This window comes from Pectinophora gossypiella, chromosome 6, assembly GCF_024362695.1.
Source record: "Pectinophora gossypiella chromosome 6, ilPecGoss1.1, whole genome shotgun sequence".
Lineage (NCBI taxonomy): Eukaryota > Metazoa > Arthropoda > Insecta > Lepidoptera > Gelechiidae > Pectinophora > Pectinophora gossypiella.
This window is the reverse complement of record NC_065409.1, coordinates 3050111-3075133: the sequence shown is the minus strand read 5'-3', so window position 1 is coordinate 3075133 and position 25023 is coordinate 3050111. Positions and strand designations below refer to the sequence as shown.

At 37.2% G+C, this 25023-nt stretch overlaps 2 protein-coding genes across 3 annotated transcripts in view; both read left to right on the top strand.

Moving 5' to 3' along the window:
• Window positions 1-6791, top strand: part of LOC126367360 (23 kDa integral membrane protein-like) — a 41797-nt gene extending 35006 nt beyond the window's left edge. The window contains exon 5 of the mRNA XM_050010857.1: window positions 3486-6791. Within this exon, the coding sequence (XP_049866814.1) occupies window positions 3486-3644 (159 nt within the window). The 3' untranslated portion in view covers window positions 3645-6791. The remainder of the gene's footprint in view (window positions 1-3485) is intronic.
• A 4890-nt stretch (window positions 6792-11681) lies between these two features.
• Window positions 11682-25023, top strand: part of LOC126367372 (CD63 antigen-like) — a 35259-nt gene continuing 21917 nt past the window's right edge. The window contains exon 1 of one of the 2 annotated variants that reach the window (XM_050010874.1): window positions 11682-11885. In XM_050010874.1, the coding sequence (XP_049866831.1) occupies window positions 11826-11885 (60 nt within the window). In that variant the 5' untranslated portion in view covers window positions 11682-11825. The remainder of the gene's footprint in view (window positions 11886-25023) is intronic. The other variant, XM_050010875.1, reaches the window with a different exon arrangement.

Sequence of the window (25023 nt, the reverse complement as noted above, 5' to 3'; positions counted from 1 at the left end):
TTGATCATCTTAGACTGGCTTCTATAATTTCTAGATTAGTATTTTATAATTTATCTTTGACCCAGTCAAATACCCTATTGTAGGGAGGATATAACAGCATAACATATATTCTCTGTGGATTTTTTGGCTGGCTAATTTATGAGGAGTAGTAATACAAAAACAGTAATTGGGTGTTAAAAAGGCCACATCGAAGCAATTCGTCTAAAGCAATAGCAATATTGCTTTTTGAGATGATTTGCATTGATGTGGCATTTTTAACTCCGTAGATGAGTGATCTCATCAAAACAACGTACAGTCTTCTTATCAGTGACCCCTTATAAACTTTCTGATCTCATTATTATTATTACGTTTTTTTTATCTTCTTATGGAATACCAGCTTCTTCAACCCTGGTGTTAGAGTTATCATTGAGCCGCGAAAGGCTCCTGATATAGCTCATGTAACGACTACATACTTACATCAGTAAGTAGTAACCGGGACCAAAGGCTCAACGTGCCTTCCGAAGCACGGATCATCTTGCATTCGGACAATTAGGTGATCAGCCTATAATGTCCTAACCAAACTAGGGATCACAAAGTGATTTTGTGATATGTCCCCACCGGGATTCGAACCCGGGGTCTCCGGATCATGAGCCCAACGTTCAACGACTGGACCACGGAGGCCATTTTTTTTAATGTTTATCTCATATCTCATCAACACTTCTTTACAAACAAGTCAGAGAACTACAAAGACAAAGAGCTGACTGATTCACTAATTACACGGGTCTAATCTAATTACTGAAGTGAATCACTTCGCCGGACGTCTCTCGGTTCAGTCTTTTGTAGTCATGTGAAATATAAATAACCGGTTATTTACATCATTTAAGATTTATCAACGGCTATTTTAATATACAAAGTGTTAGTGACATCGTAACGAAAACTTTGAGAGATGATTCAGACCATGATTCTGAGTTCATATCAAGTGGAATTAAAAAAAACACTAACATTTTTATGAATTAACAATTTATACCTACGTGTATGTACTTTTATGAGATGTAAGTGACATCGTAACGAATACTGAGAGGGATGATTCAGCTGATTATTCTGAGTTAATATCAAGTGGAATTTTCCATCGCAAAAGTATAGAATCGAAAATTATTTAAAAAAACTAAAAAATAATAATGAATTTTGCGACGGAAAATTCCACTTGATATTAACTCAGAATCATGGTCTGAATCATCCCCCTCGGTATTCGTTACGATGTCACTAACACCCTGTATACTTTGAACCGGCGTGCGTGTATGAAACGATTGATGAATGTGGAGGAAGCAGGAAAAGTATGCAATATCAGGATTGAAGTAAATGGATATCCATAGTCTGCTTACTCCGGTGGGAAATGCGTGAGTTTATGTATGTATGTAGGTATTGTAGCAAATTTGCGTCGGGACTACTGTTGACAAACTATCGTTTTTTTATTGTAGATAGTTGACCTTGATAATCATTTATACTATTGATAGTATCGCTACTGTCCTATGTATAGTAGCGACCCGCCCCGGCTTCGCTCGAGTGCAATGCTGAGGAAAAAAATAAATTATTTACGACATCACATTAATAACCTCAAAAATAACAGTTATTCTCCACTATTTAATGGATGTTATTATACATTTAAACCTTCCTCTTAAATCACTCTATCTATTACAAAAAAAACGCATCAAAATCCGTTACGTAGTTTCAAAGATTTAAGCATACATAGGGATATAGGGACAGAAAAAGCGACTTTGTTTTATACTATGTAGGGATTAATGATTTTCAAGGTCATCTATAGTCAAACTACGATACTTGGGCAACAGTTATCCTGACAGTGATCATTTAGATCAATAATATCGTTACAAAGCAATACTATCGATGTTCGATATCGATTGTTCTTGCATTAGGTAATCAGAAGCATATCGATACTATCGAACTATCGATAGCGTATCGATACCGTTTTCTATCGAAAGACAACAGTAGTCGGGATTTATATCGCGGTTTGTAAACAATTTTGGAGGAAGGAAATGCATTTTGCTGTTCAATGCTAATTGGTACCTATAATGTATTTTAACGGCTTATATCGTACTGATATCGTCATTTGCAAAGGAAAAAAACATCATGAGGAAAGTAACAATTGAGGAAATCACGTGTCGAGGAATGTGTTTCTGAAGGTATATATGACCTAACCTGGGATGGGCTTTTCCCTTTTGGTTGAAATGTATTTTTTTTACAAGACTTGTTGTAGATTTCTAAGACAACAGGCCTGAGGGCACCCGGTTTGAGGTGGAGAGTCAGATTGCAGTCGTTTCTACTGTAAAAACCCACTATCAATAACAAATCAAAATCAAATCAAAATCAAATCTTAATCAAATTACTTAGGTTAGGTTAGCGTCTTTCGTGCAAAACGAGAAAAATGTATGGGTTATAAGTAAATGTAATAGGAATAAGTAGGTACCTAGTAATATACGATACTGATCCATAGACATGCTAATCAGCTCACTTTAAATCCCCTCCTCACCAGTGCGTTTGAAATTATAACCCAATATTATAGCCCATTTGTAGGTACTGTTGTTAAATGTTTTAAAAATGTTTGTATGTTTTGGTTGTGTGCAATTCAGTATATATTATTTGATTTGATTTTCCTGATCACAAAAATCCAAGATACTTAGGTATGGCACATAACTTAGGCACTTGAAACCTTAAGTACTTACTTCAAAATAATCCGAACTATTTAAGTTACAGTCTCTATGGAGCCGTCGGCCATTTTGTTATTTCAAATGTGGAACATTGGAACGCGGTGTTTGGGCGTACCGCACTCGCTATTCGGTGTCCAGTTACTGTTGTGCTTTGTTATATTTTGTAACCGAAACGTATTGTTTCCGAAACTAAAATATAACGAACCCTTTATTCACAACTTTAAACAATCTTTTAACATAGCTAACCATTATGGAGGATATCTTCGCCATATAGTGAAGACAAACAAAGCGACTTTATCAAAAATTCAACAGTCTGACGTAATTTTCTTTAACAAACCTCGGATTTCTTTCAATTAACACTTCTTAATTATATAAATGATAATTATTGGAAAAGTTTCTGTAACAATATTTGCATGCTATTGTTGATAGCTGATAAGGAGGGACTTTTATGAGCATCCATCTATTAATGTACCCTTTTCAAAAGCAAATAAAGAGTATTTCTATTTCTATTTCTATTTCTAACCTCATGATGGGTTGATGAGGTTGGTATTCCACCTCACAACCCACACGAGAAGAACACTTTTGTAACTAGCGTGTCAATTGCCAGATTTTGTTAATAAGAATCACATTCACAAATACCGGGTATTTACCGCATTATAATCAGGGATATGAGACTCCCGATATTTCAACACTGTTACAAGTGCCATGATCACGGGATGTCTGATGACCTTGGAGAAACCTCAAACAATGTATTCCTGATGACTTACTTACGTTTGTCCACAGAGCACGGGTATCTTCTGCACTTTCTTCCTGTCGCACGCCATCAAGGAGAAGCGACGAGCGTCCGTCCGTTCTACCCTCAGGGAGTCCACCTTCGCAGCACCAGACGACTCCCTGCTGGCCGCCCCAACGGCCCCCGCCCCCACCCTGCCCAAGTATTAGTAGATTTAGTTAGGAGCCATAAGTAAAGAAAAATTTAAAGTATGATTGAAAGAAAGACATAATTTCTTAGTCTTCGACAAAGATGGTCAAGATACCAGACAAGTGTGGTATCGCAACCAATGATGAGCCGTTCACGGGAATGTTCCCAGAGCGGGAATATTCCTGTTGTAAAAACTCTTTTATAGTAAGGACACTGGGTACTTTTCTTATTCAAATTGTTCTTTGTTCGACAGTCATGAGCAATGTACCCACTTTAGGACTCTGTCGCACTAACATATTTGACATTTAGTGAGACTTACAGTTCAATTTGTCAAAAAAGTTAATGTGACATGGTCCCAAAGTGTATACATATTAATGCTCGTTACCGTACAGTCATGAGAAATATCATGTACCCAGTTTAGAACCCTGTCACACTATCATATTTGACGTTTAATGAGACTTACGGTTTAATTTGTCAAAAAAGTTAATGTGACATGGTCCCAAAGTGTTTACATATTAGTACTCGTAACCGTACTCTGCCTAAAGATTAGGTTTTTTTTTACATAACTTTTGGGTCTTTTTACTGCCGGGAATATTCCCAAAGTAGAAATGTTCCCGGGAAAGACACATCACTGATCGTAATGCGGATATGTTGTCGCCCAATGATTAACTTTTCGAACGCCGGAACGCAGATCTCAACCAGACACAATGTAAAGTCTATTGTGTCTGGAATCTCGGCAGATGAGAGTTTAAGGCTAGCAACACCAAAATTATAAAGTCTAGATAAGTACGTAAAGACGAACACGAAATCTGACTGAAATTATACGTACTTATAACGTATTGTAAGTCGTTTGGGCCTAATTTTAGAATTAGTTCCGAAAGTGCCTTTGGAATTTCAAGACTTTTTAAGTACCTAGTACACGAAAAATGTGAAATACATTAAAATAATGAGTTTACCACATATTAGTTCCTGTACTGCAGAGAACATACTTTAATTTAAACCTGGCCCATTTTCCAAGAGCGATACAGTTGCCAAAATAGGACCTAGCTACTTACTAATGTATAATAGTCTGAATCTTTTATATTGAACGTTTTTCAAAAAAAAAATTAAATTTAGAACTTTTTATATTTCAAAATAAAAATTGGGTACATTTTAAGGTTACATGCTGAATCTTAAAAGTATAAAGATTATTTGCATGCAACATAATACTGTTGAGTTCGTTTCACTCAGTTATCTAATGAGTGTAGGTATTTATCTACTGTAAAGTGGCGCCTGAGTAGGTTTTTTATATAGTTGTCATTTTTGACCGTTATTTTATTGATACTGATACCTGTACCTTTAAATGAAAAATATTTGAGAAGTTTTATAAGAATTAATGCCGCGTTGATGCCTAGTTTGATGCATACAGAGCCAGGAAAGAGTTGCAGTTTCATCATAGAATAAAAAACAATACTGCGTATAGAACGGTAACTCCATCCCGTGCCAATTCCAATTCAAATTCAAACATATCTTTATTTAGTAGGTAACATAGTTACACTTTGAATCGTCATTTTTTCATGTCTCGTCCGCCTAAAACTACTACAGCTTCTCACCTGTATAGCCGGAGAAAAGAAGCTGCAAGAAAAACCTCGGCAAAGGGCCCTAGATATAACATAACATAAATAGCCTATATACGTCCCACTGCTGGGCACAGGCCTCCTCTCAATCAACCGGAGAGGGTATGGAGCATACTCCACCACGCTGCTCCACTGCGGGTTGGTGGAGGTGTTTTTACGGCTAATAGCCGGGATCAACGGCTTAACGTGCCCTCCGAAGCACGGAATCAACTTACTTTTTCGGACAATCAGGTGATTCAAGCCTGAAAAGTCCTTACCAAACAAAGGACAGTCTCACAAAGTGATTTCGACAATGTCCCCATCGGGAATCGAACCCGATAACCCGAGATACCCGAACCCGAGATATTCTTTAAAAAAAAAAATATCGGGCCCCGAGTTAGATTTACCTCACCGCCGTGGGTCTTACTTTAGTCTAAATGCCCGTAAGCCGTTATGGAGTAAGGGGGAGCGGGGACTGCCTGTCTCGCTCACACTTACGCGGTAAGGTGGCAGACGGTAAGAATAAGCATGAGATTTTTGTATGAAGTGTCCGGTGTGGCATCGTGCAAAATCCCGCGCCCCCTCATCCCGTTTTCCCAGCTGTCTGTCCAGCAAGCATTAATCATGGTTTTTTTTCAACTTGCCAAGACTTTCTAATAGCAGATAAAGACATTTAAACCCCTATAAACGTACGAGATCGTTTCAATAACAGTGCACAAGCCAGCTCCGTTACACTCAGTGCTTTTGATTGCACGTTATCAAGTTTTCCCACAATACAATTATGCGAGGGTTTTTCTAAGACCAATGATGAATCATGAAGACATGAGGCAAGAACAAGTTGTTAATGATTCAGGTTTTTGTTTGAACTGACGTTGTTGGCGTCATGTAGTGATAATGAGTAGGTATGTAGTGACCAATAGTGTTGAGTTTTTCGTCATTTTAATTATTCGCCGTAAACTCACGCGCATGAGCCACAGTTCGAAATCTAAATTATAAATATCGTAAATATCTGCGGTGTTAAAAAGGTCACATTGTAGTAATCTATTTTTTATTTTATTTTTAACTTGTTTATCCTCTTTGGGAAAGGCAAAGGCAAAACCGTGCAGCCATCAACATCTAAAAACCAATATTACTATTTGATATTTGTTGAGATTGCGCACTTACTTTTATATGTATCTACTAATCCGCAAAAGTCAAATTACAATATTGCGTTTTTAGATTAATTATTTGGCGTTCATCGTCTGAATAATGATTTAATATTTAATTAATTTACGTATTTCCTCGCTTCTTTACTAGAGCATTTTTTTAATTTCTTTATTTTAATTTTATACTTATGTTGCATTTTTATTATTGGTACTTAGTTGTCACAAAACCGCAAACTATTTAAATCTAGAATTTAATTAGGTAATTTATAAGTAATTTAGTTTTAAAAAATAGGTTGTGTTGGAGTGATTGTTACAATTTGTGTTGTGATTTTGTATTAAGATGTGAAACCTATATTTTATAGCGAATATTTAAATGCAAGTAGCTATTTTTAAACTTTTTTACCAATAAAGACCCCTTTTCATAAATTAAAAATGTGTTTTTATTTATACTTACAACGGCTTAACGTGCCCTCCGAAGCACGGAATCATTTTATTTTTTCAGACAATTAGGTGAAGCCTGTAAAGTGATTACCACACAAAGCACAGTTTCACAAGGTGATTTCGACAATGATCCCCATCGGGAATCGAACCCGGACCTCCAGATCGTGAGTCTAACGCTTTAACGCTTTAACCACTAAACCACAGAGGCTGTCTGAGCCGTTGGTCCCGGCTATTAGCCGTTAAAACACGTCCACCAACCCTCAGTGGAGCAGCATGGCGGAGTATGCTCCATACCCCCCCCCAGGTTGAAGAGGGAGGCCTGTGTTCAGCAGTGGGACGTATATAGGCTGTTTATGTTTTTATTTATTACAAAGGTCACGAGGTAGTTTGGGGTACATTCATCGCAAGATGAAGTAGGTACATAAGTAGTAAGTAAGCACACCTCACCGAGATTTCTGTTAGACCAACGTAGTAGGTGCTCAGCCGTTTCGTCGTTTATAATGTCAAATGTTATCTTAATGTGTTGGTAAAAACATTTTATTTTTTCTATTTAACTTATTTATGAATTTTAATGATGAAATATGTAATAATAAGTGCGACATTTTGTCACGTTTTTTATGACGTCATAGGTTTCTTTTTCATACAAATTCCATAGTAATTTCGTGTTTTGACGTTTAGTAAAAAGTAACTGATTTGGCTAGTTGGAAATTACCCTATTGATTGATGTGTTGGTATGGTATGTTTTCTCCAATCATTAATACACTTTTCACGAAGCCAGGGATGTAAAACAGCTAAACATGTTCACTGTGCAATGTTATTTTTTGATAAACACATTGGAATTTATGTACACTATGGCAAGCAAAGATGTGCTCCACATATGGGACATACACGTACGAGTTTCAAATTTAATGCCTCATATGTGGTTCATAGGTACTTCTTTTAGGACCCTATCTTATTTAACAAAACCAGGTGAGGTACCGTTTATACACATTACACAATATGGAAATAAATGCTTTTTCTTTCTTTCTTTCTTACATTTTGTTGGTCGCGCCATCAGTCCTATAGGCCTAAGTCCTATGAGGGCCCTAACTCAAGACTTAAATTATATCAGACTAAATACCTACGTAGTTTGGCGTCTCACTATCGTTCGACTGTGACAATTTACTGTCTAAGCAAAAAGTCTCCTTGAATCTTGAATGCATCGGAAACGCTGATTTTCCAGTGATTTTCCGCCTTCTCTGTTGAGAGGCCCGGAAGATATTAACAAATTAGATTTTACCTCAGGATGACTGTCTTACGGCAACATGGTTATGGCCTAGGCAAAACATCCGTTCGACGGGAATTAAAATGATTAAATTGTAGAAAGATAAAAGATGCATTATTCTGTTATCCATGAAATGAGAAGGTTAAACGAAGGAAAATCCACTAATGTATTTTTAATGTGATTTAAGTGCAATAAAGAGTTTTTGTATTGTATTGTTTGAAAATCTGTACAGCGCCATCTATATTGTTTTTGCGGAACGTAGCCTGGAAAGAGCCTCATTACCGAGACTTCTGTGAAATTTTAAAAAGAAATCAGAAGCAGAAGTCATTGACAAGCAGTTTATTTGTTCGGAGTACAACCCGGCCACAAAGGGCAGACCATTGCTGCATTGGAAAGTGGCCAACCAGTCGTCAGTGGTAGTGCCACGTCATAGTACACGTATAGCAGTAGGTACACTACTTAGCACCTTCTCTTCTTCTTATCGTCTGGGTTGTGAGGTGGAATACCAGCCTCATCAACCCTGGTGTCAGGGTTATGATTGAGCCACCAAACGCCCCTGACATGGCTCATGTAACGATTACTCACTTACACCAGGAAATAGTAACCGGGACCAACGGCTTAACGTGCCTTCCGAAGCACGGATCATCTTACTTTCGCACAATCAGGTGATCAGCCTGTAATGTCCTAACCAAACGAGGGATCACAAAGTAATTTTTGTGATATGTCCCCACCGGGATTCGACCCCGGGGCCTCCGGATCGTGAGTCCAAAAAAGCAATACTGAATTGGTTTGCCTCCGAGGGCATTAACTACTTGCCCAGACAAACGGAAAACGCTGAGGGCTTTCAACCTGCAACAGTACGTTAGAGAATCGCACTGCAGTACCAACAATATCTTAGGTATACCTAAGATTAGGTATACCTAATCCGTGCGAATTGCCAAGATCTGGGTTCGATAACCGGTCAAGTCAATTTAACTACTTAATTTCTGGAATGATCTTTCTCTCTCTCTAAAAATTTTCAGGATTTTTTTCTTGTGGTAGATCATGAATGAGAGGACGCCTGTGCCCCAGTAGCCTATGCCTATGCCTATGTAGTTAACCGTTTAGATCATGCTTGCGTAATGCATACCCAAACGGTTGTGTAGATGTCCCTACTGTTTTTTCTATACTATGACGAACTCCGAACCACATTGAACTTTCTCCCATCCCACTGCGAAACTGGTTATTCTTCGTGTGACGTCACGTACCTACGTATTAGTTTATTTTTATCTTGAGTTCGTTTTGTTTAGTATGCGTTTGACCACAGTGTCACGTCTAGTACAGCGTAAGGCCATACATAAAATCCATACAAAATTATAAATGCGAAAGTAACTACTTTGTCTGTTCCAAACTCGGCGAAATGCGGGTACTTAAGTACTTAGTTCTTCATGCAATAGCGTGTTTGTAGTAGCTTATGTAACTAGTACAGAATAAGAGTAGAATTTCCTAGGTCAAAGATAAATTCTGATTAGGTACTAATCAACAACAGATCTAAAGCTGACAAAAGACGCTTCCTTTCTCTATTTAACTTAAGTATTTATGAATTTTAATAAAGAAAAATGTAATAATAATTGCTACATTTTGTCAGGTTGCTTTTTCATACGAATTCCACAGTAATTTCGTGTTTTGACGTTTAGTAAAAAGTAACTGATTTGACTAGTTGGAAACTACCCTATTGCTTCGACATCTTGTCCCGATTGCAGGGCTTCCTCAGACGAATTTAATCTACATTCTACATACTAATCAAATCAAAATTATTCGTCCCCAATATCTATTTTTCTTTTTTGTTTTGGTTTTCCCCGAAGGCAAAGGGAACTATGCCCATACAGCCATGTCTTACGTATTTTTTTTCTTGATGATTAATGAAATGACGAAAGGTGATGATGATGAAACCTAAGCCCCCACCCTCGGAGTAGACTCCTACTCCGAACCCTAAACGAATTAACTCAAAAGTCCGCATAAACTTTCGAGTTATGAAGAGGCTTCTTGGCACGAAGCGAAAATAGGCAGATACGCTTTGTTTATTGAATATTCCGATATACTTAATAACACTCGCGAATGTCTTCCGACTAACTTAATGCGATCATTAACCACAAAACACCACTTCGTATAAATTATTTAGATTATTGTCCTGACCATGGTATAAGGGAACCAGGTATGCTACTATGCTCATTGGTTTTTCCCGAAGGGTAAGGCAAAGGGAACTATGCCCATACAGCCATGTCTTACTTTTTTTTTCTTGATGATTATTGAAATGATGAAAAGTGATGACGATGATTCATGAAACCTAAGTCCCCACCCTCGGAGCAGACTCCTACTCCGAACCCCAAACGAATTAATAACTCAAAAGTCCGCATAAATTTTCGAGTTATGAAGCGGCTTGTTGGCACGAAGCGAAAATACATAGATACACTATTCCGATATAATAACACTGTCGCGAATGTTTTCCGACTAACTTAATGAGATCATTAACCCCAAACACCACTTCGTATTAATTATTTATTTAATTTTAAGAAAAATCACGTCCGAATGTAATTTTTGAAATAGGCGCGTGCATGGTTTTCTTTATAAGGTAAAGTGTTATGCTTACTTTTTAAAAACCTGAGTGGTTGCTAAGCACACCAAGATACCATGCTTTCTCTTCAACCAATGTACTTACTGGGCAGGTTGACCAACCATGGTCAGGTCTCACCGAGACCACTTTTTGCTAATCGAAAGCGAAATGTTCCATAGTTACTTAATAGGTACTGCATTCTTAGAATTGAAGGGCTACTTTCAAAATATACCTACCTAACTATGTAGTTACTTGAAGTTTTAGGTTGTTTGTCCATAATATTATATAACACACGTCCAACATTTTTTTTGTGTGACGGATACAGTGAGGGATGAATGACAGCATCGAGTCAAACCATATCCTGGTTTTTACGATGCTGGTAGCATAAGAAAAGACCGCCGATTGCTAAAAACATAAAGGTAAACAAAAAGAATTAAGAATAGGTATTTTTAACATTTTTAAAAGGTCTTTTAATGTTGCACTTATTAAGATAATATTATTGTCAACTAACTGTAAGCATCAATTGATTGTTGTAGGGTGGGTCCTTCGTCATGGAAATAAACCTACTTAGTTAGGTACCTATAAATCTTGTATTTTACCTATTAGGTACCTATTGTTTCTCTATTTTACAAGTACCGATACCTAGCTACCTAATAGGTACATACTATTTATCTTCTGTGACCTATCTACGCTACGGAAGGTTACCATAGGTAGGTTATATGTAAGAATGAGTAGGTAGGTAGGTAAATTTCATATACCTAAAAAACTACCTACCTACCTATATGAGGTAAAATCTCATTCAAAACAAAACAACGAAAGACGTTCGTAATATGAAAATCCACAGACACTCATCGAAAAGTCCTACAAGATGAAACGTCTCGGCGTCAGATGCAAGCGAGCGAGAGAGAGAACGGTTTGTATGTTTAATCACTGCGAGGGAGAAAGGGACAGAGCAAAGGTGAATCATGCACGATTCAAGCATCAGGGGCGAGGGGGGCCATCGCCGCCGCCATCGCGATTTGCGATCCTGCGTTCATTTTATTCAGTCGCGTTTGATACCTTGCAATCGGTAGGCCGTGTCGCTCCGCCCTTCAAGTAAACAAGTTAAATCCGTGAGTGGAATAACTCGTGAAGTTCTGTGTGTGACTTGAAGTGCATACAAAATGGGGTGTGGTTCGAGTTTTGTGAAATATGTGCTGTTCTTCTTCAACCTGGTGGTCGCGGTGAGTTGAACTGCTATTGGAACCGGTTTGGTTTTGTTCCGGTGGCTGTGCTGTGCGTGTCCAAGAAAAGAACCCATGGTTTGCCCTTCGGTGGCCGCGCGGTTATAAAAAGTTCAAATCGGTCAGCCAGAGCGAGACTATTTAAATTTTCTCGGGAATAACGGATGGCATTCCAGCATGCTCACATTATTTTCAAAGTTATCTATAGATTTTATGTATTTTCTCTTATAAAATATTTAAGGATCAGAAGTGACCGCGAGGTATTTGGCGTGGTGTAAACAAAGAATAGGTTAGGTAGGTATTTACTACGACCTAGATACAAACGCTTTTTAGGTAGGTACAATTCTTAATTCCTAAACTTCTGTAATATAATCCTCCGCCCCTCCCTCTCATCTAAAGCCTACATTCATTTATTTCTTCTACTTATTTATTACGAAATACGTTCGAGCTTTTAAGTGCGAGTTATTCGTCAACTCGTCCCATATGCCTACGGCCCATTTGGGACGAGTTGCAGAAAATCAAAATAAACAAAAATTTCATTCTGCAACTCGGCCCACGTTAGTATCGACATGATAAAATGTACAATCAGAAGCAAAAGTGTAAGGATAGAAATAATAAACAACTATGTGTTTGTTACAAATTATTTAATCATACCGATTTGTCACTGAATGAACATAATAATAAAAAATTACAAAAGTAATAATTATAAAGCAATAAACAGTTAAAAAAGATTTTCATCACAGAGTTTACACCATTTAAACACACAGTAATCAAATTCAAATCAAAGTCCAAAATTCGAAGCCAGAGTCACAGATTTCACAAAGGGATCGGAGTCCAAATTCAAAGCAACGGTAATATTTTTGAAGATGTTCCACAGGCACTGAATAACGTAGCACTTCACTTTTCCTGTCGGGAAGTAGAAAGCATACTAACCCTGTTTTTAAATCAATCATATCTATGTAATATTCCCTCTCCAAGAGCGGCACGTGCAAAGATAAGAGAAGGATCAACAAAGTAATTTTATTACTTTATTGTCTATAAAACATCACTGGACAACAAAAAAACAAAAAAATATTTTGCGGTCTCATTTTTCTATTCATAGGCCACCTGCATCATTTACTTCAAAAGCAAGCGCCACAACCATTGTTTGTTTTCGGCAAGTAACCAAAAGCCATAAATATCTATTGTATTCACTTGTGCCTTTGATAAAATTTGTCCATACGTCGGTAAAATGAAACAATGAACTATTTTCGCAGAAAATCTTTAAATCTTTAAATTTTATAATATTAATATAATCAAAACAATGTTGATAAAAAAATTTTAAGAAGACAACAGTTTAAAGGAATACATTTTATATTAACACTTGTCTTGCTGACAGTACTCAACGTTGATAAGGTTTAAAGTTCCACACAGAAAATAAATGGGACGAGTTGCACAATAAAAATGACATTTTTTTCTGTTTTCTTCAACTCGTCCCAAATGGGCCGTAGGCATATGGGACGAGTTGACGAATAACTCTTAAGTGCGACCGAGACAGAAATAAGCGTCTGTTGTCGTAATCCAGACTAGAATAAGTAGGGTAAACGGTACATATATCGACAATTTGACACATTTCATCATTTGTAAGTAGATGGTATAGGAATTATAGATAAATACCTACCTAGCTTGTTTTATACGTAATGTACCTAGATAGGTAGGTAAGTGGATTAGGTACCTGACAAAAGCTTCGTTTTTTTTTCTTCAGCGTCACTCCTACCTACTTAATCGATATAACAATTAATATCTCGTTAATCAGTCAACGGTACCAGTTGTTACGAAATCACTAAGTAATTTCCATTCCGATTAGAAACGAAATAAAAAAAACTAAACTAGAAGTCTGTCTGCAATTTTTTTTGAACGGTTTTTAGGTACCTAGGTGGGTAATAGGAATTTCTTATTATTGTGTACCTACCTACATAAATTATATAAGTAGGTACCTACCTATAACATTTAATTACAGTTTTATAATTAATTTATGCACTTTGCTATGGAGGTAGAATGAAGTCATTACTTTATCTGGTGATGATGACTCAATTGCAAAAGTGATCATGGCTTGGAAAATCCAAGTGTTTAAAAGGCGTGTGTAGGTATTATGTGCCCCTTACTACATACCTAGGTATTGTTATTACGTAAGACTAGGGGTTCGTTTTTCCAGGAATTCCCGGAAATATCTCGAAAAAACCGGGATTTCCGGATCGGATCTTGAGAATGCAAGCCTACGTAGAACTGAACCAGATAATAAATTGATTAAACGTATCATGAACTCACGTCTGTTAAATACCAAAGGTTATCAAATCATATAGGTAGGTACCTACCTAGGTAACTTATAGGTACTTTAATGCACACATATGTAAGACCAACCCAAGTCTTATATTTAAATACCTAGGGTAGTTATAAATATTATCATATCACACAGGCAGGAAGTGAAAATCTGCAATTGCGCCTGATTACGACTTGACAAAGGTCGTGCGCATGATTTCTTATTTAATTTCTGTAGTCATCAGCTCAAACGAACCACATCGGGGGCGAGTGAAATTGATATGACCTCATTTGATAATGGTTTCTATTACCCTTGATGATAAGTGAATAGAACATAGAAGTCAAGAAGGGAGAGCTTGAATGATATGATCAGCAACAGTTTTTAGAACAGCAGCAAGGACTTTCTGAAGAAATCTTCACGTGATTGGTTGACTGGGTTAAAATTGAAACATATAATGGAGCATATTTTAAATTCTTCCTGTGCTGAACATTGGTACTTACCCTTTTTAAGTGCAGAAAACTTCTCAAACCACAAGAGAACAATACTTGCGTTTCGGTTGTACTTTAGGGGTAACAAATTTAGCACTTTAACTAATTAAGGGCCAACTAACCTCGCGTGGTGATTATTTCTGAGGTATCATTCCCTAAGGGTATAGGTACGTATTTTACTCGCCGAAGTAACAGGCGTGTCACTAATTCGCTATTCAAGCAAAATACCTGTTCTGCCTCATTGACTCTGCACCTAAAACTGGTTTCGAGAGTCGCTCGAGTTTGCGAAGCTGTTTAGATAAAACCTTAGCGGGCATAAAGTTCGTGGGCTTACCAAGAATTTGTATTGGGTAACTTCGTTTGCACAAGTGTTGACTGTTTGCAAATAATTTCAAGATTACCGTCTGTTATGAAGCTATCGATGGCGTATTGTATACTTTTCTTTCAAAGAAACACGTTATTCCATTTTATCCAACTGACCTGTGGCCATATAGCATTATAATATATTTTAATACCAAGTTTTGCTATAGGTTATCTTGCCTCGGCCTGCCGTTATATTGAAAATTTACAGCACAGAATGGAAAGAAACGCTTACGTGTCTCTTGTTTATTTTCGAACGAGTATTTTTTTTATTGACAGAAAATGTAATATGGACTAGAATGGACAGTCCGAAACAAAAACATCAGTATTCCACAAAGTAGGTCGAAGCTTGCGTGACAAAAGTTCCATTTGTTCGGCCCCCCTCCAGCAACAGGTGCATTGAATAATTAATGAATCACTGTGTCGTACATCCGGACAGTTATGAGGAACCTTAGCTTTGTGGTCATACATGGTCTGTTACTCTGATGTCTGATATCACTTGAGGAATTTGACCAAGACCTGTAAGTCGTGTCATGTTACTTGTAGCGATAACATCACGCAGTACCTACTGTCTTGACGTATCGTTTGCAGAATGATTCGTGAGCACAGCGGATATTTGTTTTCCAACGGATGTTCTCATTCCTTTTTATTTCTTAGAAGTTTGAGTATCGCATTGTTGCCTTATCAGGAAGTAAAGCAATCTAACATTACCTTTATAGCTGGCCGTTCATTATAGTGCACATTATGGCGTGTTTGTTCTGAACAAACGCTAGCTAGACCATAAACTACAAGGTCGAAGTTGGTAACAACTAACAATACCATTTAACTGGACTATCATTCGTCACATATGCGAAATAATACGTTTATATTTGTGATGTCCTCTGCTGTATCCGTCGATAGCAACGGTTAGGTGATGTCATCTTCAAAAACACTCGTTGCGTAAACAAAATGGCTCTTGGAACATTGATGGATACAAAGTTGACCATTTGAGTTAGGTATTCGAAAGATATAAGCGTGAGATAGGCCCATCACAATTCACTTTACGATGATGATAGTGAACACGTTAATTGCAGATCAGCCATAAAAGTTGGCGAGTCAAGGCTGATGGACGTAGTAATTGAACTTCAACTACAATAACTAAGATTTTAGTAACATTTTTACACGAATAAATAAAAGGAATTATTAGACGCAAGTAAGGGAAACGCAGTATTCTTTATTCCATGACTTAGGGGAATCAAAATCGCAGATGCGTCTGTACATGACAATAGGTTATTTGATAACGTAGGTACCTACTAAGAATAAGATAAATTTATTTGGAGTTTTGTGTCATCATCGATAAAATCTCACAAAATGTCGCAATTAAAATTATAAAATAAATCAAAAGGAAAAATGACATTTGAACCTGCATTCTATATGTATGGATTAGCATTCTATAATTTATCTTTGATCTAGTCAAACACTTTTAGGATGTCATGAAACATAAGCCAAATAAGGCTATTTATCTTACAAAACTTTGGCGAATATACAATCTTGCTAGGTCGTTCCGGCGGGATAAGTTTTATAAGATCGGATCGTGGCGAAGTGGGTCAAGGGAAAATCCTTAATGCTGAAGGAAAACAGCTCGGAGACGTGAGGTTATTCCAAGGTTAGAGGAATTTTCCGGGCCTTTATCCTTGTAACACTCTTAAAAGGACAGGTCACTTAGTACGCTATGAATAAGCTTGATCATAATGACGTCATAGCGCAAGCATGTATTGCAAATACTCAGAATTCCACTTCTGCGTTACAAGCAGGAAGTTATCGTTCCATTGAATGTTGAAGAATGCCACTTAAAAAGCCATCTTAGGCATATAGCCATTGAGTTGAATCAGAAAACTGTACGCCTTGAGATTTTGTTGTGCACGTGATCTCGCCTTAGGAATTACAATCTCAGCGGAAGACTGTCACGTTTTGTGCAGTTTGTCGCAGTAGGTATAGGGTAGGTTAGGCATGGCTTTGTCGTAGAGACAAGACACGCTCGTAATTCCTATCAAGCTGGGCAAAGCTTCAGTTATCAGAAGAATACCTACATTTGGTATTCAAATCTTAAGATGGACATGATGAACCTTGAACCAGAGAACACTAATAATCACGACTTTTACATACATACCAGGGCGGCGGTGGCTAAATTGAAATGGTTCGTTTAAAAAAGCAATATTGCAATTTGACATTTGTGCTTATAAAAGTAAGTGCGCAATGTGAAGAAATGCCAAATAGCAGTACAACTTTTGATACGATGAATGTGACCTGTTAGACCCCTAGAATGTATTCTTTTTTTCTTTCCAGAAAAACAGAAAAGTAACAAGATCGCTCAAACGAATAGACACTCTTTGGATACCTTTATTTTCATAAGTGTAGATTCTCAAAAATACAGATATGGTACAGTTGTATTTAACACACTTAACAAATTACATATACCTATGTAATAGTATTAAACAGAACGACCAATTCAGTACAATTACTTTATATTTTAATAGGTATAGAAAACATTTTACAATAGCTTCAATATGCGGTACGAATTAGATCTGTCAATGTACAGAAGCCAGTGTTGCGACGTTCTTTAGCATAGTGATATATCAGTCAAGATTAGGCCCATCGATTTTCTAACAATAGAGTACGTAAGATTCCTTAGTAAACAGCGTCGAGGATCGAAATTGGCATGACGCCGGTCTGGTCACGGCTCTGTAGCTCAATATACGAATATCCTGAGCCAGGAATGACATCATCTATTGGTCTCAGACGCCAAACTGGCGCCGATAATACTTAACATGCTTGTTCGAGATTGTAGACGCCATAGATCGTTTTATAGTCGACGTTAACTTGTAGGTGATTATGAATGATATACAAAATAAAAGTTTCGTACCGTAAGGACATACATAATCATACTTTCTAATATCTGTGTGTTGAGTAGTCTAGTCTAAACTGAAGAAATTGCACGCAGTTCAATATTACATTGCTGAAGAGATTTCTGAAGCGACGCTTAAAACCTTGATTGACAAATCAAAACTTCCGGGTTCGATACCCTGTTGAGATTTCTTTTTGCATAATAACTAACTCGTTGAAACTCTTTGCCGGGTCTATTTCTCTAACTCCCTGCAGTGGAGTAACGTGTTTTGTTTATTTGATTCAAGCCAAGAAATGGAATGTAGGTTATTTCAATTGTAACCAGGGGTATTTCATAAAACTTAATTCGATGTACATGGCGGTGTGTGTGCTTAGAAATATTTTGCAGCTTTATATTAGTTACGCAATGAACACCATATTGTCGTTATAACTAATTTACAATTGTAAGCTTTATGAATCAGGCCCAAGTTTTCCCGGCCAAGTATTAAACTCCGGAAGAGGGATTGTATCATTTCTTACGTGATAGATGATAGGCTGACCCTTTGGCCACCATAAGGTGCAACATATCCATCTAAGGATTTCGAAGAACAGTGGCTGCAAGTTGTCTTTGATTACTTCGGATCACGGGCGTAACTTTGTGATATATGTAACCAGGTTGTAAACGATAGTTGTATTGAATTCGGTTTGTTTCAAATCGGTCTCGAAAATACCGGTTTATGGAAACCGGTTTGGCATGAGACGGCTTCGCAAATAGCCGTTGATGCAACATTTTTGTAACTCGAAGTGTTTCGCGGACGTTGCACATTTGGACTTCGCTAATTCGTTTGCGTTTCACCTCGTTTTGTTATTTCGGTATCTTATTAGCAATCGGGTGTGCTTAGCTTACGCAACATATTAACTAATACATAAATAAACTATCCTTGAAAGTGGACACAAGTTGTTACTACCATAGAGTGACATAATCTTTCGCCTCTTAAGCTGCATACTTCTAATGCGAAAGAATATCTCTCGTCTCTTTCGCACTAGGTGATGTACTATGGGTACCTATATTACGATTTACAGGGTATAGTTTACCTTGCAACCGCTTGCTCTTACAATATGAATCCCACAAAGCAGCGATAGTTTACCAGTTTTAAATAATTAAAATGAAATATATTCTGTGCGTGGTATTTAGGTTGCAAACAGCTGTTACATTTCACCGAGTATCACCAAATTCTACCTTTTCAGGCATACACACAGATTATAAAAAAACAATAACAAATAATATCTATTTTACGAACATTCTACACACTTAATACATGCTTTCAATTATACACTTAAAATCTGTTATTTGTATTCTAAATATTATTTTACGTTGTAAAAGAAAATGTATTATCAACGCCACGATCTAAGCACCCTTCGAAGTCTTATTCCAGCGTTTTCTTTCCTCATCATATGTATTCGTACATAGCCCAAACAAACGTACGTAATAAACATTCCTTAGTACCTAAATGAAGTCACCAGAAGTCGAAGGGACGCCCGTCTGGCGCCAACATGGCACCCCAAATATTTTCCATTCGCTTGACCGAATTCTGTGCAAACAGCTACTTGTAATGTATTGCCTTTGCCGATCGTCTGCTACTTTGTTGGTGTTGCCATTAATTTGGATCAAATCGATAACTAGTACGCGTAAATTTGTGTTTACTACATATCCTACACAGCCTTTTTGGGGTATTCATGATGTACCTAATATGGAGGAATTCTAGCAAATTGCAGGATGCACCACACCCAACTTTCCGCTGTGCTCTGACTCGCACTGCTAGAATATTTTACAATAGGAGTTGAATTATGTTGTAACTACGAAGCAATCCAAGCCAAATAAAAAAACCGAGGATTTTTTTTACAGGGAAAACAGAGATCTTCCTTTTTTAAAGTCGTTAAAAAATATATTACCTTCAAGTTTGATACGATACCACAAACAAATATATTTATGCTGCAGTCGTAGAATTCAACTAAGGGATCGCTAACTTATGTAATACGAAGAGGCTTCGATCATCGAAGGGAGCAGGACATATATTCCAAATAAAGTAATCTGTAAAAAAACTAAATCCTGTTTTATTTATTACAATTCGAATACGAAAAGTATAACATCTATGTGACAAATTACTGGCCAAATATGGCTGGCTGGTATGTGGCAAATTAATGTAAAAAAATAATAATTTATCGCAACCTCCGTTCATCCCAAAAAGGCTTATAGGCGTGAGTTTATTCAATAATATCTGATGGAAAAATGAAACGAAGCATATTCGTGACACAGTACAAACACGTTTCAAAGTGTGTTCTATCTCTATACCGCCCTTGCAGCACGGCAATAGGCGGCGACACGAATTATATTAGAATAGAATAGAAATAGTTTGTTATAAAACGACGCCACACACAAAAACAACAAGACAATAATATCATTTAAAATTTTCACGAAACAATTTCAAAAAAAGCAAAACGGATATTCGGGGAAATTATCATAAACTCCACCAGGTGGACGTACTGAGATAAAAGGACCTCACTCAGCACAAGTCGCGGCGTGAACCACGACGCTGGTATTATGTGGACCCAGTTGGGTGAGGCACGAACATCGTGTTCCATAAATATTCGTTAATAGACGTAGATGATATAATACCAAATTACTTAAATAGAATTAGAGTGAGTATTATATCGAGGTCTTCGACTAACAGCCGTACGACGTTTATCCATGTAGTTAGCATTTATTGGTTGAAATTGAAACCCTCGATATAAATCGCGCCGCGCGCGGTGTGGTTGTCGTGCAGAGCCTGCTGGACAGTCTTTGATATCGACAAATATATTGTCGTGTTGAATAGTAATATCAGTCGTAAAGGTGTACGCACGTGATAAGTTTGTAATTAGATTAGCTTCCGGCTCTTTTCACCGGCAACTCAATAGAATAAGTAAATTATCATGCGATATGGTTGTTTCTATGCAGGACTGATTGAAAAATACAACGCGTTCAGATTGGTATCTTTTATGACACGACTATATCCCAATTAGGGTAGTCAGAGGTTCAATCGCACGGTGAAATAAGTGCCCACGCCTCATCGAGTTTTCTGTAAGACCAACGTGATAGGTGGTGAGCCGTATTGCCGTCGAGCCGACTATATTAGTGAAAACGTGTCATAAAACAGAGGGATTATCCTATCTACAATATTGGATGAATGATCGGCTGATCACCTGTAACCATACGTCTCATCATATCCATCTTAGGACTTCGTATCAAAATTGCCTGTATTTTGTCATCTTTTTACTCGTGGCTCTGCCCACCAAAGTAGGGATTGCGGGTGTGTGAGATTAATGTATGAGGAAAGAAAATCCTCTCTCTTCTTTCCTTTCCAATTTTTTTTTAAATCTTTGTTTTTTTGCAACTCTCAGCAGTTATCTAGGTACACAAATATAAAATTCCTCTCGTGTTCTGGGAAGCTTCCAAACCGAACGGATTTATAAATAACAAGTTTTTCATCTAGACTAAAAATTTTGTCATTGAATAAGCACTCTTATACGTAATATTAAACAAGGTCTAGGTCTATATGAAACAGCATAAAAAACTACCTAACTTAAAACTCGAAATAATAAAATATTAAGTACAATCCAATGTCAAGGATGTTACGCCAAGAATTCCATTGTTTATGTTTTTGCTGAACAATTGTTACTATAGTGGGAACGGAATGGTAGATCCGTGGTTCCGTACTATCCCCTCCCTTGCCCTTCCCCTCCATTGTCAGAGGTCGTTGCCCTCGCTTATGCAAGAGGGACACCTGGGCTTAGCCGGGTAATGTCCCGGTTATTTTCAATCTGTTTTGAGTTCTGTCACTCTGGTGATAAGCGTGAAATTAACGTCTAACTTTGATGGATTGTTTGAACTTGGTTGGGTTAATAAATCATTCTACAGTTCTGTCTACACTAGTTTTTATTTAACTAAGCCGGAAAGATTCAATTCTTACAAAAATATAAGTATTAATAATATATTCAAAACACCTACCCGCAGAATATTAGTCAAAATACGTATTTTCAAACTGATTAAACACATGTTTGTATCATATGTAGATATGTGTCCGGTTAATTGCAATAGGATCACCCCGTATTACATAGGGTTTAGACCAAGCTGGCGAGGAGTGGATATGTCTACTCTACACCTCTGCCGACCCATTCGGAAATACAGGCGCGATGCTATGCTATCAAACACATGGCGATCACCTCTAGGCTAAAAATATTTCATCATCTAAGAGGCACGCCCGTGTCGGTGTAGCGTTCTCCATTCTTGTCTATCAAAGGCCAATTCTTTGACATCCTTGCGAGTATATAAGACATGACGTTCGCCTTCTCTTTTTGTTCCATGTAAGCTCTTCTTGGTCTTCCCCTTCCTCGCTTTCCTTCTATCTTTACTTCTATGATGTTCGTTATAAATACGTCGTGTCTTATAAAATTATTTACGTTACGATATTCGGTTGATTGAGGGGAGGCTTGTGCCCAGTAGTGGGACGTGTATAGGCTGTTTATGTAACTATGTTTATGTAGGATATTCTTAAAACGTGCTACAATAACATATTTTCTTCTTAAACTATGACTCATATTCTGAAGGTTAATACTATACGTTCCTATATTATACGTCTGCAAAATAACAAGCGTTAACAATTTCTCAGTAATCGAATTAGCCTTTCATACAATCAATGGTACAGTGAACTTTGTTAAATGTAATCGTGTTTTAGTGAACGTAGAACGTGCCAAAATAATTTGTTTATCATTCACCTCGGAAGCTTCCCAGATTTCCAGATACAATTTGAATTCAAACAATACAATACTTAGTTCTAAATTCGAAATTTAATAATTTTATTTATGAACTTAAATAATTAATTAGCAATCGTTTGAATTCGGAAATGCGATGACGAGAAATACGATATTTGACTACGCTCGAACCTAGAAAGTATGTCTAATTTTTACGTGAGTTATTTAGATTCGACTACTATAATATTTCGAGGAATAAAGTTGTGTATGTAAACAGGCTATACAGAGTGCTAGTGACATCTTACCGAATACTGAGGGGGATGATTGAGACCATGATTTTGAGTTGCTATGAAGTAGAATTTCGTGTACGAAAATGAATGAAAATTTCAGTGTTTTTTTTAATTATTTTCATTTCCATACTTTTGCAACGGAAAATTTCACTTGATATCAACTCAGAATCATGGTCTGAATCATCGCTCAAAGTTTTCGTTACGATGTCACTATCACCCTGTATTAGGCTTTTTATCTTGATATTTTATATGGGCCGTGGCCTCATCACCTGGTTCATCATATCCATCTTAGGAGTTTGTATCAACTATCTACAAGTTGTCTTCTTGCTTGCGGCTCTGCCCACTCCATTAGTGATGACGGGCGTGAATTTAGGTACTTGCGTATGGATGGTATTTTGAGGTGTAGATGTCAATTAAGAGTCTGGAGTTCGTTGATGCCTGTTAGCGGGGTGAGCTTCATTAACGGAGTGATAAGTGCAGAGATCATTAACAGAGGTTGGTGACCGTTCGTACCTTCAATTTACAACTTTACACAACTGTAAATCAATATAGCTCACGCTTATGTTATATCTATCCTATAAAGCTCAACAGCACGAAATTATCTATTGACACTTACCTTTACCATACGCAACTCATTATTTTTCTTCCTCATATTGAAAACAAATAACAAAATCAAATTAAATATACTTTATTGCAAAGAACTAAAATTTCAACAATCAGACATAACACATGAATACAGTACAAGCCAACATAACAAATGAATATTAGGCATCCATAGTAATATTATAAATAATACTATACTGTAAAAAACCGGACCTGTCAAGTCTTCAGGTTAGGTAAGCGGACCCTGTGAAAAACGGGATAATGCGATGGTTGATGAGTATTCATCATCATCTCCCCAGCATTGTACCTATAATATTAATAATATTACAAATTCGAAAGTAACTCTGTATATTCTGTCTGTTACTGTTTACGCCTAAACCGCAAAACCGATTTAAATGAAATTTATGGCGATAATTTGAGATCCAGAAAAGAATATTAGATAGTTTTTTTATTGTTTATTTAAATATTTTAGCGTGTTTGACGACGATCTAATGCAGCGATGTGGTGTAAGGTGGAGCACTCAAATAGTCTTATTCACTCTTGCCTTGAAAACCCCGAAAAATGTATTATTCTCGAAATCATCCTTGAAGGGGACGAAAAAGGGGTGCAAAAGAAACCTATGTCGCGGGCGGAAACCTAAGTTAAGTATAAAAATAAGTGCAAAACAGATTGTTGTGAATTAACTCCTTCACGCCCGTAATCCTGTAGTAGAGTGGACAGAACCATTCTTATTCACTTAAATTGAGGAAAACATCTTTTAACGTCACGGTTTTTAATTGCAATTACTATTATGTTGACGATAAAACAAACCTTGTTGTGAAGTAGGTAACATAATGATAATGACTTTTTAATTATTTTGACGGTGTTTATCAATTCGGTGATTATGGATTGGGCGGTTTCTCTCGCTTACGAAACTTTAAAATATTGTGTACTCTTTGAAGTATGTAAAAACCAATAATCTTCTATCGTGTGGGTTAGCTTAGCAACCCTGGTGTCGGGGTTATTATTGAACTGCCAAAGGCCCTAACGTGATTCATGTAACGACTACATACTTACATCCGTAAGCAGTAACCTGGACCAACGGTTTAACGTGTAATTACGGATCATCTTACTTTCAGACAATCGGGTGATCAGCCGGTAATGTCCTAACTAAACTACGGATCACAAAGTCTTTTCTGTGATATGCCCCACCGGGATTCGAACCTGGGATCTCCAGATGTTGAGGACATTTCGCAACCACTGGACCACGGAGGTCGTTAAAAAAATACCTGCAATAAAAAGCATAATTTGGCTCCGACCACAAGTGAAAAAGTTGTCATTTGATACTTTATCAGCAAACCACATTACGACACAACCACCCAGTCTTAACTCGGCCTTTTTAAAACTGTTACGTCACTGTTACGCAACATGCGCAGGATTACTCAGCTGCCTACACGCATTACAGT